Genomic DNA, 16,164 nt, shown 5'->3' with positions numbered 1-16,164 from the left:
TATAAAACATGAAGCTAATAAAGCATCTGCTGTTCAACAGACTTTAAAGTCCAACAGAAGAAAAGCCAGTGTTTATTTATTCATTCACATCTATTCAGTGTTTTGGTACAGCTGGAAACAAACAGGCCGTTGTATAAACTCCAAAAGTACCAGTCAAATTTTGCCACGTTGTTTACAGGTTAAGGACAAAATGAGAGGTTTATAAAGTCGATGCCTTCTAGAAAACAGACAGTGATACAACATTCATCAAGAGTGATTTCTAAGTGACTGCTGAGCTCTGAAAATTACTAAAGACATTTCCATTATAGAGTCTGTTCAAACTCTCAGGTTCGTTTAATCTGATGTAGATAAAAGTTTTAGGTGTGTCACCCGAGTCATTAATTCAGTAGCCCAGGATCACATAAAGAGATTAATCCCATGATGCACTCTTTGTCATTCATGATTAGTCAAATCATTTGCATTGAGTGGTTAGATAGCAGACGCCACAAAGAACCCCGATTAGCATTGGGTATTTTAAGAGTCTACAAAGTTGCCAGGTAACCAGACATTAAAGTAAAGCGCATTGTAATATATGATAGTCACACAAATGTTTTTAACCATACATCATCAACTTCTATCAGAGAAAGGGACAGTCCAACTTTTTTATACAGTCATTTAAGGTTTTTACAGTCATTTTTCAGTAGTTTTTTTGTTTTTATAAAATCCCGATGCTAATAGTGCACTTCCTGTGCAAAGAACTATATTTATAAGACAAGACTAGTAGATTTTCAATGGCTTTATTTGAAAAAAATAATACACACCATTCACATATGCTTCCTTCCTGCTTTTTATATCATGTACAGTATTACAAAAACACTACAAACCACAGAAAGGTTTACAGACATCTGGCCTTTTTCAGAAACATGAGTTTAGCGTGACACTTCTCGCCACAAGATTCTCGAGCTTCCGCTTTGAGGCACAGAATATAGATTTTGTTAAAGTTAACTTGAATGACGTTTAGAAGGCTTTGAAAATATGATGATTAAACATTTAAATAACAGCTAAGCAGTACTTATTAAAACACAATTACCAAGAAAAAAGTATGAACACATACATATCAACAGTGCCAAGTTTTGAATTTGAAATGGTTAGAAATATTTAAAGATTACTGAGTGTTCGTCATCTAATTTGTAAATAATACTACAGCTGGATGGTCTTAAAAATATTTAATCTCAAATTTCTTATTCAGCCATTATGACCATAATGTGTCCAGAGAAATAGTTTGTTGTCACTTTATTGGAGTCGGACCGGTGCCAGCTCACGCTTCTGAGACATGTGTGAGTATCGAAATTCACAACCCATGGCAAACAAGTAAACTAAAAGTGTTAAAACATGAAATCTTTGTTTTGTTTTGATGTTAAAGAGAAAAATTATAAGGTTTCACAAACACTAGTAGCTACCGAGTCTTCAGCTCAGAGTGGAGACCAAACCACAAGTGAGTACTTGCTTATGCATCAGATGCTTTCAAACTAAGTAAAGTACTCAAAGTACTCTTCATTTTACAAATATGTCACTTTTCTAAAAAGTCAGCAATACAAATGCACTTTCTTATTTGGGCAGCTGGTACCAAAATAAATGGCTTTCTCTTGTACAATTTAATTTAATCAAGTATCGATATACTGAAATCTACAAAAATAGTATTTGGTTGTTTCCCAGAAAGCCCCAATTGCAGGGCTGATGGGATACACGAGGGTGTGCCGCAGATCAGCCTGTGGTGAGATCATTGTGAAGACATGCCAAAGTCTCAGCAATTTCACCTAGCTCGTCTTGAAGCTCAGCGAAAGAGGGTCTTCGGAAAGCCTCTATCTGCACGAGAAACAACAAAAGTCAATGGTAACATGTTACTTCCCTTTCCAAAGGGTTTGTTCATTTTTAGGCATAACTGAAAGAGGAAATGTGTGTCCATTTCATATCCCAAAGGGTAACAAGGTGACTTACCAGACAGCAGCTGGCTGCCAGCTCCAAAAGACGCTGAGGACACCCACTGACCATTTTCCTGAATGCTGACACGTCCAGGCCATAGTCCTGCAACACCCACAACCATAAATGCATACAGGGACAGTATATAATCATTTGATTCTGATACCACATGTTTTATTTTCAAAAGCGTCAATAATTCTATTTATATTCACCTGTGTTCTTGGAAGGATTTCTGGGTCTGCTGGGACCCTAGCCAGAATTTCACACAAAACAATTCCAAAAGAGAACACATCCACCTAGCGTTACATAAAGCAAAATCAGTAGGTGAGAACTAGAAAATGCTTTAGAACATCGCGTTCATAAGACCACAATGGTGTTCATAAGAGTCGTTACCTTGCGGTCGTATGGCTCCCCGCGCAGCATCTCAGGGGCCATCCAGAAAGCAGAGCCCACAAGTGAAAGCTTTCGGTCCTTTGCAGGAAGTTCAACCACCTCTCGAGCCAAACCAAAATCAGTGACCAAAGCTTCTCTGCCTCTCGCTGTCACCCTTATTAGACAGTTCTTTAGGAGACACAAACAAGTTTAGATGCAAAATAAGTATTTTTAGTTTCTGTGCACTATTACTATTAGTTCAGTCTCAGTATAATATGGTCAAAAAGAGTAAAAACAGTAATATTGTGAAATATTATTACAGCCATTACTCCAGTCTTGTCAACTTTTTAAATAATGTATCAGATATAGACATTAAAACAACATTACATTATACATTTTCACACAAGCATCTCGTGAACGTGATTTTCCTCTCTACCAAAAGGGGGAGGCATAGACTAACAAAGTTATTACATCTCCCACAAAAACTCTTACATAGCATTTTCGAAATTTGAATTCATTGTCTAGTACCAAATAACACCTCCATATGGAAGACAATTACATTAAAGTTTCTAAATAAGCAAACCACTAAAGCTTGAAGCTGTGCTCACTGGCTTGTTCGTGGAGTTTTTGTGTGAAGGTAAACTGGAAAATAAGCTTAATGGCATCTAAATGCAATGCAGATAAAGACAAATGTTACATGCAAGCATAAAATAAGATACATGACTGCCTTTTTTGTGGTTCATTATCTGTAGCCTTCTGAGAGCAATGTGCCTGGTGGCTGAAGCAGAACTCCCAGGCTCAAATGAAAGCACAATCTCCATTTAATGAATTATTCAGCTGACCCTGTACCTCGCCAAAAGGGTCTGAACCGCCTACAATTCCTCTACTCCATCTCTGTCAACCCAGGGGTACAAGTATGCAATGTTATACCTCGCTTTCAGGTGGAATGGTCCCTAGTTATGACATGTCATGCTAGGAACATGCCGTTTAGTATTACAATTCAGTTTAAAGAAAAATTATTGAGGGTGTAATAAAACTGGTCTGTTATTTTAGAAGAAAGTCAGATGAGGAGTCATCGAGGCTGACCGGAGTATGGGGAATCCAGGTACAACAGAGACGTTACATAAGACCAGTGGGACTCTTGGAGCAAAAAGTGCTGATGGATACAACAGTAAATTGAGTTCAATCTGGATTGAATTAAAAACCTCAGCTAAGCCTCCATCCAAAAAACTGACCTATGATTATAGGACTAAGAAAACTCCAAGCACAGCCCTGAGCCTTGAAGGCTCGGCTCCAAATTTAGAACAGTAACTCATGCATATGCCAAGTGTTGCAACACCCTCTGGCTGTGCAGCTAATGGGTGGGTTAAATAAAAAAACACTGAGGTTGTTTGATTCCATATGATGGGAGAAAATAAAATCATTGGGGAAATCTATTAATAAAATTATAATTTGAATGATGTATTTCTAGATAATAAACAGGTAATATAACAATTTATACTTTTATTAAAATATATATTTTTTTCTTAATTCAATTATTAAAATTTAAATAACTGCTGTTGACAAATATATATATATATTCAGTGTATGAACCCTTTAACCACCTCTAAATTAATGTTCCTAATATTAGTACAATAAACTTTAATAGATTCTATTTTCTGACACAACTTCCCACATTCATACCAACTTCTATGTTAAATGCTAACTTGCAGCACAGTGGAAACCAATCTATGGTCCCATTAACCGATGTGCTCGATGTCATGGTTGTGTAAATCGTGTGGCTGGCATTTTTGTTTGCTCATTGTTCATATCTGAATGGCTGACAAACAGGCAGTGGCACAGAGACTAAAAATGAAAAGGGGAATAGGATCTACGGGCCTATACACTGTTTGTGCATTTTACATTTTCAAATGAGATGGGAAGGGTTGGGGAGAGAGTGTGTATGTATTTAATAAGTGACAGACTGAGAAAGACAGAGTGGGAGAGTTTATTACCATCACAATGGACTGGCCTTGTTGCCTCGCTCCTCACGCCAGGTGTGATGAGCACTTGTGTGAATCCTGGCAACCAATGACACACTCACGCAAGCATCTATGTCTGTATTTCTCAGGGGAGAATTCTACATAAGACTAGGCAACCATTGTCTAATATCTGATGATTGCTCAGAGGAACTGTATATAAACCATTTCACACTGCACTTCTCGAAGCGTTTCTCAGTTGGTCACAAAAGACGAGTGGGACGGAGAGTCCTGCTGTACCTTAGAGTTCAGATCTCTGTGGTAGATGTTCTTGTAGTGGAGGTAAATCATTCCTCTGGTGATGTCTGACGCCAGGTCTACTTTCTCCCTCCAGCATAGAGGCACATCTTTCCTGGCCAACAGCTCCTCTAAACATCCTCCACTAACATACTGTCCAGACAAACACAGTCCATGAGAGAAAGAAACAAACATACACTTTCACTTTTATTGTTATTGTTAGGTGCAGAGCTTAGCAATAAGGATCTCCCTGGGGCAAATGAAATAAGAACACTTTACAATATGTAGCCATTTGTTAACATTAGTAAATGCATTAGATAAGATACAATGCACATTATATAAGAAGGCCTTTATTAATCTTTGTTAATGTTACTGAAAACATAATTGTCCATGTTAGTTCACAATGCATTAATGTTAACTTTTGATTTTAATAATGAATTAGCAATGTTGAAATGAACATTGGCTTATATTAATAAATGCTGTAGAGTTATTATTTATGGTCAGTTCATGTTAACTAATGTAGTTAACTAATGTTAAATAATGAAAACTTATTAAAGTGTTACAAAAAAAATTATAAATAAAAACAACATAACACTGGTATAAGCTTATTGATCACTCTTTGGCAGATGAAACAGCTGTTTTTTAAATGTATAATTCATTTCTCCAAATGATTTTAGGTAGTTGAATAAAAAAAAAAAATAAAAAAAAATAAAATAAAAATAAATATATATATATATATATATATATATATATATATATATATATATATATATATATATATATATATATATATATATATATATATATATATACACACATACTGTTGTATTATGTAACTACATGAACATGCAGTATAAAGAATCTTAAAAGGAAAGCAGAAAAATCCTTATTGTTGAGCCCATCAATTTGTACAGTTTCAAAGCGTCACAACATGTTATTTAAAAAAAATCGAATTTTACAATATTATAATCTAATGCATACAATAAACTCAAATTGCAGAAAAAAGAAACAACAACTTGATTTTGAGGTTGAGAAAATGGGAGATCTCACCTCCAGAATTGGGTACAACTTGTCCTCTTTGACACAAATACCCAGATACCTGGAAAAAGAGATGTGGGAGGTTATGATCCATTCCCTAAATCTGCCTAAATACAGCCCAAAGCCCATCATTTGTCAAATGCACAATTGAACAAAATAATTGTTAGTTACAGAAAAATAAAATGTTCAGATGATGTTCAGGCTTTCATTTGTTTAACTTTTTTTAACATAACTAATAACATTAGAGAACCATGAATGAGTGAAGCAGTGGATATGGGTAAACGTTATAGGTCACTGTGTCATGGTGACCTCGGGTAGTTTCTGTCACATTCAGTAGTTCTGTTCATGGGTTAACATGAATATCATCTGTAATGGGGTGATGACAGTTGGCAGTAACTGGAAAGTATTGATAAATTAACACTGCACATTCAGTTTTGTATTTGACTTTGTCCTTCCATAACACACCGGAAAAAAGAGATGCTTAGACAAACACACGTCATAGTGCAAGATTAACAGCAGTATAAGAGCTCTGTGCTGGAAAGGGCTAAGTGTGACTTGTAACCTGTAGCAGTCTTGTCAGGATCCATCCAAATCTAGTATGTACATCTCTACAGGCATTTGGAAACACATACTACTCATTCTTCATTATTACCGTTTAACTGGTTTTGAATACTAGTAAGGGCAAAAAACCTCTGAAATAACACAAATGGAAGTTTGGAAATGACCAAAAAATAAAAAATATATCATATTGTATCTTCTTCAAAGTAGCCTATAGTTGTCTAGATTATTTGTCACTGCACACTCCAGGTATTCACTTAACCAGCTTCATGAGGTGCATCCTGGGATACATTTTAAACACTATCAGACAATTCTGTGATCAAATTAACTAATATCAATAAACAACAACAACAACAACAAAGAGTTTTGCAGAGAAACAAACTAATTGCAAACATAAAAAAATTTGTAAAAAAATAAAATGATTTAGTTTAAAGGTTTTGAAGATATCAGATTCAGTCTGATGTGTCTAAACTTTTGACTGGTAGTGTAAAGACAGAGTATACGTATAAGCCTTCATGAGAATGGAATGTGTAATAAATAAAAACATAAAATAAGTTAAATGAGTTAACATAGCGGGTTACCTCACTATGTTGGGGTGTGAGAGTTTCTGCAGAAGGCTGATTTCTCGTACAATGCTGTCTTGATCAACATCATTCTTATAGATCTTTACTACCATCACCTTCAGTGTGGTATTGTGGATTACCTAAAAAAATAAATCCAATAAAATGACAATAAAATGAAAAAACAAATAGAGAAGAAGGCATTGATCCCAAAGTGGTATTAAAACATTCCTTTCTCTCTCTAAAGTACAGTCAAATAAAAAAAAACGTCCATGTTGATACACTGAAAGGGACATAACTGCTGGGATGGTTGAGCTGCAATCACCGGTTATGTAATTTACACAGCAGGGACTCCCCAGGAGCACATTAATGGGTGTAGTGTAATGTGGCACAAGGGCCACCGCAATCTGGACTTAGCTGTAAAATTTGTCCCAATTAGTAAGTCTCACACACACACACACACACACACACACACACACACACACACACACACCGGGAGACCTTCTACAGAACAATAGAATGATGAAAAAGCCATTTCCATTTAGACTGAATTTATCACACTGCTTCATTTTTTCTATATGGTAGATTTTACTATAAAACTTTTTTGATAGAATTATGCAAAAATATTATTTAATAAAATATTTTATTGTGAAAGTAACAAAATAAATCAATATACACATATGAAGTCAACATTTTAGACTGCTTTATTTGTTGTGAGAACATTTTCCAACAGCCAATGTGTTAAAGCACAAAGTAGGAAAAACCTTTCAGGTGGTTGTCCTGCATCTTCAATAAACAAGCTACATGTAGTCCAAAATGCAGCAGCTAGAGTCCTTACGAGGTCAAGAAAATATGATCATATTACCCCAATTTTACAGTCTCTGCACTGGCTACCTATTAAGTTCCGTATCAGTTACAAAATATTATTACTTACCTATAAGGCCCTAAATGGTTTAGCTCCTGCGTACCTAACTAGCCTCATGCCACGTTACAATGCATCACGCTCCCTAAGGTCACAAAACACTGGACTTTTAGTAGTTCCTAGGATAGCAAAGTCCACAAAAGGAGGTAGAGCTTTTTCACATTTGGCTCCCAAACTCTGGAATAGCCTTCCTGATAATATTGGGGATTCAGACACACTCTCTCTTAAAATCTATATTAAAAACGCATCTCTTTCGCCAAGCATTCGAATAATGTATCTCTTAAATTGTGACTGCAGTTGCATCTGATCAAATGTGCAGTCTTATTCTTTAGCTTGGGTTAAACTAATTAATTTTACTTTGTTGGAACAGCAGCTATGCTAATGAAGTCTCTATTTGTTTCTATGTTTTGCCACGGGTACTAGGATTTACACAAGCTTCAGTCTGGATCCAGAACACCCGAGAAGAGATGATGCTGATCCTCAGAGGACCCCAGATGATGCTAACCCTGAATCAACAACAGAACTAACAAATATTGCTACAAGTGTGACTGCATCATATAATAATTGCTGTTAATAATGTTCATCGTCTGGCTGACTACGTCTTGTATAAACTTTTCTGAAAAATCCTGTCATATGCACACAAACTGACAGTCACAATACAGTAATTTTCTGTAAAGTTGCTTTGTAACGATTTGTATTGTAAAAAGCGCTATACAAATAAACTTGAATGAATTGAAAATCTCTTAGCACTTATTGTACATATATTATTAACTGCATATTTAGAATAGATATTATTACTTACAGATGCAAGTCATCAGATTCAAGATATGTTGAGTGTTACCTTGTAAACTTTTGAGAAGAAGCCACTGCCAATCAGCTCATGTGTGAAGTTCTCCCAGAATTCTAGCTTGCGGACGGCTGTGCGTAGCCTCTGCCAGCGGTCCACATGGCAGTATGTATCAGAAGACTCTCTATACAGCGTCGGGCTGGTGGACTCAGACGAAATGTCCACCTCACACATCTTAGAGATCTCCACTGAGAACCGAAAAAAACAAAGAGTTGAAAAAAAAATGAGTAGGAAGGCTCTCGCCTGCCACGGCGGGGAATAAAAGGGGCAGAATAAGGATAATTTCAAACACTCTTTCCCATGGGACAGGAAAATAAATATTTTGAAGAATGTTCAGCCTGATCGTTTCCATAGAGTAAAAGCTTACATTGACCACAGAAAAAAGGGATATATTAAAATAATAATAAGAATTTTCATTTTAACAGCCTAATGCAGTCAGTAGCATGGCTTTTGAACAATGCAATAATAATTTGTGACCACCTCCATGTGTCAGTGGATCAGCAGCAGCTAGTGAGGCTGGGAAAGTTCTCATCCAGCACTATATGATCAGCACTGGTGCCCCCAAGGGTTGCATTCTCTCCCCACTGCTCTTCTTTCTCTACACCAACAACAACTGCATAAGACCCCTCTGTTAAGCTCCAGAAGTTTGTAGATGACTCCACACTCCCCTCACTCAACATCATGAGCAGCACTGTAGCAACAGCGGAGTTATTCAGGTTCCTGGGTACCACCATCTCTCAGGATCTGAAGTGGGAGTTTCACATAGACTGAGACACAGCAGAGGCTTGTACTTACTTCACCAGCTGAGGAAGTTCAACTTTCCACAGGAGCTGCTTGATACAATTCTACTCTGCAGTCACTGAATCCGTCTGCACTTCTGGTACACTGGTACAACCCTCCTAACTCTCAAAGAACTGCACTCATCCAGAGTGAGTAAAAGAGCTGGTCTCACACCCAGACCACTTCCTCTTTGAAGTGTTGCTGTCTGGCCGGAACTACAGAGCACTGAGCACCATACGGCCAGGCATAAGAACAGTTTCTTCCCTCAGACAATCCATTTCATGAACAGTTAACTTGGCAATAAACATATAAAACCCAACACTATTTATACATTTATTTATTTAACACACTATATTTATTATGTATATGTTCTTTTTCACAAGAACATTTATTTTTTACATAACACACCTGTACATGCAAATTCCATCTTTTGTGTATTTTGCATATTGTTTTTCTTAAATAATTTGTTGAATATTGCCATTTCCTATTACTTATTCTATTTTTATTATGTGTCTTTCACTGTCATTCTGTTTGTGCTGTGGAAGCTTCTGTCCCGATAACAAATTCCTCTTATGTGTAAACATACCTGGCAATAAAGCTCTTTCTGATTCTGAATATACTACAGATTAAACCAGTTATAAATTTATATAAAAAAAAAAAAAAATTGCCAGGGAAGTCGTGGCCTAGTGGTCAGAGAGTTTAACACCTAACCCTAAGGTTGTGTGTTTGAGTCTCGGGCCGGTAATACCTTGCCTGAGGTGCCCTTGAGCAAGGAACCCCAAACTGCTCCCCGGGTGAAGCAGCATAAATGACTGCCCACTGCTCCGGGTGTGTGTGTGTGTGTGTGTGTGTGTGTGTGTGTGTGCACTTTAGATGGGTTAAATGCAGAGCATGAATTCTGAGTATGTATGTCATGTCACTTTCAATACACTTGGGGTTGAAGGTTTATATGAATGTATCTCTGAGGGAAAACTGTCTTCAGAAAAGTTTAGATGGCATTTTCTTTTCTTCTTGCCTCTGTAAAATGCATATTGAAGTAATGTTTATCTGCTTTGTTTACAGTGGCAACCAAGGAAACACTACATTGCTGCTGTTCCATAAGCGCCACCTACTGTCACAGTGCATTTGTGTTTTCATTCAGTGTCTGCTGGTTTTGTTTCATTCAGATGTTTCTATGTAGTATATTTAGTTTCACACAGCTAAAGTCTGTTTTTGCTTCAGATTTCAAAATTATAGTATGCAATCAAATTTAAATCAAAAACTGCTCTTGCTGCATCTTTGCGTGAATCATGATTAAAATGCAGTGTTTGCCTCTAAATTTAAATGAAAAGAGCACAGGCAAAAATTTGTTTATATGAAGAGATTTCTTTTATTTATTAAGTATTATTTATTTAATTTGTTTTACATTTTCAGTTTAGTTTAGTTATGTGACATTTCATTTTCACAAAGAAATGTGTACCATTTTGTTTGAGAAATAATAAAAGGACAACTTTTCATTTATACTTCATCTTAAATTTCCTTTTGTTAAAAAAACAAATCATATTGTTAAGTCAGTATTGTGTAGCGCATTGCATCGTGAGTTTATTGAATTGTTACATCCCTAATATACACTAGTAGTACCGTTTAAATTTTTGGGGTTTTAAAGACATTATTACATTTATTTACCAAGACAGCAATAAATTGATCATAGGTAAAGACATTTATAATGTTTCATGTAAACATTTCTAAATGCCCTTTTTTGAACTCTCTTTTCATCAAAGAATCCTGAAAAATATAGTAAATTTCACCAAAAATATTAAGAAACAACACTGATGATAATAAGATGTTTCCTGAACACCAAAACAGCATAAGGTATTAGAATGAATTCTGAAGGATCATATGGCATTTTAAAATATAAAAAAAAATTTATTTTACTGTTATATTACTGTTGTCTTTTTTGTTTTTACTGTATTTTGATCAAATAAATAAAGCCTTGATGAGCACAGGAGACGTCTTTCAAAAACATTTAAAAATCTTACCAAACACAAACATTTGAACAGCAGTGTACTTGTGTATATGGTGGGCGTCTGAAATCTAAATTCACACAGGATATTTGCAACATTTAATAAACACTGTCAAACAATACTGTGGTTTTCTTGTGAGGCTGAGCAGTAAGTTGAAAAACTGCACAAATTCAGCCTCTGAAAAAAAAAAAAAACTGACCATAGAGCACAACTCTACTAAAACAGTAATCACTGTGTAATATCCAATAATCCACAATCCACTGTCAGTTTACACTTTGTGTATGTAGATTCTGGAGTCTAGACCCTTGTTTGCAACTTAATGCAGTTTTTAAATTTCATGTTGGGGAGGCACAGAATAAAGCAGGGCATTTAAGTCAATTGGGACTATCATCACTGGCCAAAGATGCTACCAGGGAACAGCACAGAGTGGCACCCTTACACAACCCGCCTTCACTTAAGCGGGAATCATCTAGCAGTATTCATCATGGGTAGAGTGCACACATGTGCACACGTCTTTGTGTTTCCAGCAGCAGATGCACAATCTGAGCCCTTTCAGTTTTAAAACCTCACTAAAAAAGCAAAAATGCTTAGAGTGCAATACTGACAGGACTCTGTTTCACTCAGTCTTTTTCATCTAGTGTTTTCTGTATTTATATCTAGAACGATAAATAAAATATAACACAAGGAACCTCCAAAAGTCAAAAATGTAATCGAGCATGCTTACAGAGTAGAGTAACAACTTTCAGAACAACATTTGACCTCCATTGAAGCTTAAGTACATGATACATTTTGAAAACAATAATAATAAATAATAAAAACAGAACTTTGGCATGTTCTGGTTATTGCACCAAGGTGCAAAATTATGCACAATCCTACAACATGCTGATTTACAAGAAGAAAAAACCATGCTGGCCAACAGAGTTGACGTCTCAACTAGAGATCAAGCATGCAAGCTGATTTAGTTTTAGACAAAACCACAAGTTAACACTGCAGTGTTAAAAATCACCAATGCAAAGGGACCTCCCACTTACTCTCAGAGGAAACATCTACCTGTGGCAGCGGACATCTGGCACTGTAGAGAATACTGTTGGTTTGTGAAATATGCAGGTCAAAACTAGGACAGTGACTTTTTAAGTTTACACAGTGCATAACACGTCAGAGGATGCCATCATGAGGCTACAAGCCGACTTCACACGTACACAAGAGGAAACCAACCCTCAACTTTTACAGGAAGACTGGCACATCGGTATGCAGAACTAATAAGTTAAGTAGAAAATATATATTACTCTGAAATACTATAGATCATTTTTAATAATATATATATATATATATATATATATATATATATATATATATATATATCTCATAACACTATAAACCACCAAATAAAATTCACTTATTTTCTGTCTAGTAAATGAACTACAAAACCGCTGCTTCAGATCTTGTATAAGCACAAATATGAGAATTGTTTTTATCTAAAATGCATGATAATGCAGCAAGTAAAAGCATGGAGTTAATTCACATTATTTATTAGCCTTATGACTCTCCTCTGCAAGGGCCACAGATCTGTTCTTTGCATCAGGTAAACACTCCATAGTTGATGTGACTCACTGATTATGCTGTGAAAGTCATCAGTCTGCGTTAGCGACCCATCAGCCTGCGCCATCTAGAGTTTCATGATGAACTTGCTATTTTGTTGCTAAGACATTTCTTATTTTCAATTAAAGTTTTTTCTAACATTTTTATTTTATTTAATACAAAAGAACAAAGAATGAGACGGTGATAGAATGAGGCCAGAACATGTTCAAGTCATGAAATTCACACCACTCACACTATGAGCATCTACTCACAACATGCATTTGTTGTTATTGTTTTTTTTGCATTGTTTTTGTCCACATCCTGACAAGTTCTCTCTCTCTCCGCACATGGTTTCTCATGTGGCTGCTGGGATATGTGTGGACTGCAGGGGTAGAAGCTGTAGTCTGCTCCGAACTGGATCTGTTAGAGAAGAGAGAGCTTTGGCATGGCACCAGAGATCTCCCCCTCACATTCTCTCCCACTCTCTTTCTCCACACAGAACAATATTCAGCACAGTGGCATACCACACATTAAAATGTCTTGCTGAAGTCTTTCTCTTTTCAATCTCTTGCTTGTCTTTACATTTTGAACTGGTCAAATTCACATGCGTGTATGCACAAACTCAATTTTTTAAGCAATTTAGCTGTGATGACTAGTTGTAATGAGTTTAAGACTGGAGACTACCTGTCTGGGAAAAAATCGATGAAAGTAACAGCAGGATAAATCAGGTTTTCTAACAATGACTCTGCAGAGACTGCTTTGTCACAATGATTTGCTGCCTAATATGCTTTAACTGCAAACAGTGACGGTATAACAATGATCCAGTGAAATGTTTATCTATGTATCAGATATTCTGAATCCTCAAAATTAGATACCGTATATTGAACAGTACTGTAATATGATATATACACTATTGTTCAACAGTTTGGAGGTTTTTTTTAAGTCTCTTATGCTCATTAAGTCTACCTTTATTTGATCAAAAACAGCAATATTTGGAAATATTACAATTTAAAACAGCGGTTTTCTACTCATATATTTTAAAATGTAATTTATTCCTATGATGAAAGCTGTATTTTCAGCATTCATTACTCCAGTATCACATGATCTGTTAGAAATCATTATAATATGCTGATCTGGTGCTCAGGAAATTAAAATTATTAATTGTTATTTTTATTATTTTTTTTGAAAGTTCAAAAGTAAAGGTCTTTATCTGTCGCAATTTAATGCACCCATGCTAAATAAAAGTATAACTTTGTTTAAAAAAAAATAAAAGACTGTTCCCAGATATTTGAACAAGAATATGTGTGTAATTGCTGCTGTTGCATTTTAAAATCAACCACTGCATAGCCGGTTTGTAATCGAACACCGCTTTTATTTTATCAGAAGGAATCAGTCACTAATCAGATATTTTTTATGCCATGCATGCAACTGAACTCCAAGTACATCTCAAAGTTTGATCAACAAACATCAGGCACTTCCTGAAATCATCTTAACTTCTAAGGTTTTCTTCTTTTTTCTTTTTATATCCACCCTCAACTTTGACTTCTGACTAATGACACTACATTTTTGTGTTTCACAAGTCTGTGCTCAACAAGCATCAACATCTACAGTATGATGCACTTGTGAAATAGTATAAAGACAAATAAGACAGTACACGTGGAAAAAGGAAGTACTTTTGAAGCTATTATTTTTAGAAAGTCCTGTGCTGTTTTATATGAGAGAGACAGGACCGTGTCTTTTGGACGGAGATGGAGGGAGGAAAGCTATGTTTTCCGGTCTCACACCAAAGGGCAGGGAGGTTTTCAACTACGTCAACACGAGGGAACAGACTAAATGACATACACACTCATGGACAAAAAATAGTGGACTAATATCCATCAAGAGGAAAGAGAACAGAATACCAGAAACAATATTCATATTTAACTATGGACTCTGTATGGGACAAACTAAAAACTACTTAAATTTTCCAATATTTAAGACCTAGCCTGAGACAACATCAAAACGCTAAATAGGTAATAAGAACCTTGACCACAAGATCAAGAGCAAATCACTATAGATGATCTATGAACACCAATTCTTCATGCTTCTCTTCATGACATGCTCAGTGTGAACCCACGAACTTATTCCCAGCCATACTGAGTCTAAAAGGTCTAAAACCTCTCTAATGAGCCAGACATCTCTTATTCAATCTAATATCAACACAGAAAACATGTTCTTCATTACACATGCAGGTGTATAGCAGCATGCCTTTATGGAAAACTAGCTGTTTCATGTAATCGCAAAACATTGATTAATTACTAAGCATTGCTACTTACTGCACTGGTTTAATAAGTTATTCATGTGCATCTTGAGGTGGGTGAAGGGGCGGTCTGCCTGAGCTCACAACACAGATAAGCTGGGATGAGCCTATATGACAGATGCTATGAGGGAAAAGGACACACATTCCATGAACAGAGACACAAACACTGAGCTGTAACACAATTTGCAAACACTTAAAGACAGCACACTGAACCGATAAAGTGTAAAAATGGCATGCACACTGAGAGGAGAGCACAAAACTGTCACAGCACACTGTCAGTAAAAATCGTATGAGAACATGAAAACGACAGACGGACGAGTGGGTGGATGGATAGAGCAAGATGCGGTTAGTAAGCAGAAATGTTTTAAACATTAAATTCGCACGTGTAATTTACAATTAGCCTACTTCAGATTAACAAACAAAAGTATTAGAAAATAATCAAGATGCATAAAAACCTAGCAAAAAACAATCGCTTACTCACAGCTTACTCAATCGCTTTCTTCACCTCCGCTGCTGATTGATTTGCTCAGCGATCAAATATAATTGACTACAAACCTGTTCTATACAGTCTATGCTACAAACACCCAAACAAGTTCTAGTCGGAGACAAGTGGGTAGCATCGCTTCTTGGAAGGACTCCATTTACCAATCACTCAGCCTCACATATAACGAAACCTACCTCCGTCAGACTGACAGCTTCTCGGTAGTTTAAAGCGGTCTATCCTAGATAAGAAATACATGTTTAATGGACTGTGTGTAGTGGGAGCCAGTTGCCATGACTGGAAGTTCAGCCCCACCCACCTGTAGGTCCACGTGTGGTTCAAAAACAGTGAGCTGCTTACTCAGGTGGGGATTTTGATTTAGTGACTCGATTCTTTTGAATCTTTGACCAAATAAATTTGTGTTGTGGCCATTTGCGTGGATACAATTTTAAGAGACTAGGTTTAAGCATCAAATCCGTTTCTCTTCAAATGTCAACCCTTATAAGATAATA

At 36.2% G+C, this 16,164-nt stretch overlaps 1 protein-coding gene across 3 annotated transcripts; it reads right to left on the bottom strand.

The window, feature by feature from the left end:
• Window positions 1-760: 760 nt before the first annotated feature.
• LOC132139730 (dual specificity testis-specific protein kinase 2-like) lies at window positions 761-15,927 on the bottom strand. Of its 3 annotated transcripts, XM_059548314.1 has the most exons (10): window positions 15,653-15,926; window positions 15,188-15,292; window positions 8,506-8,699; window positions 6,764-6,885; window positions 5,637-5,685; window positions 4,590-4,739; window positions 2,353-2,520; window positions 2,172-2,255; window positions 1,978-2,064; window positions 761-1,845 (listed from the first exon to the last, which is right to left on the bottom strand). In XM_059548314.1, exons 2-10 carry the CDS (start codon window positions 15,216-15,218, stop codon window positions 1,744-1,746), a joined length of 987 nt encoding a protein of 328 aa, XP_059404297.1. In that variant the 5' UTR covers window positions 15,219-15,292; window positions 15,653-15,926; the 3' UTR covers window positions 761-1,743. The 3 variants fall into 3 exon arrangements, with proteins under 3 accessions (XP_059404297.1, XP_059404299.1, XP_059404298.1); XM_059548316.1 differs by lacking the exon at window positions 15,188-15,292 and having other exon boundaries at window positions 15,653-15,927; XM_059548315.1 differs by lacking the exons at window positions 15,188-15,292; window positions 15,653-15,926 and adding an exon at window positions 12,326-12,422.
• Window positions 15,928-16,164: the final 237 nt, after the last annotated feature.

Source organism: Carassius carassius, chromosome 4 (genome assembly GCF_963082965.1).
Source record: "Carassius carassius chromosome 4, fCarCar2.1, whole genome shotgun sequence".
In the NCBI taxonomy this organism is placed as follows: Eukaryota; Metazoa; Chordata; class Actinopteri; order Cypriniformes; family Cyprinidae; genus Carassius; species Carassius carassius.
The sequence above is the reverse complement of the archived record's forward strand: the minus strand, read 5'-3'. Positions and strand labels throughout refer to the sequence as shown.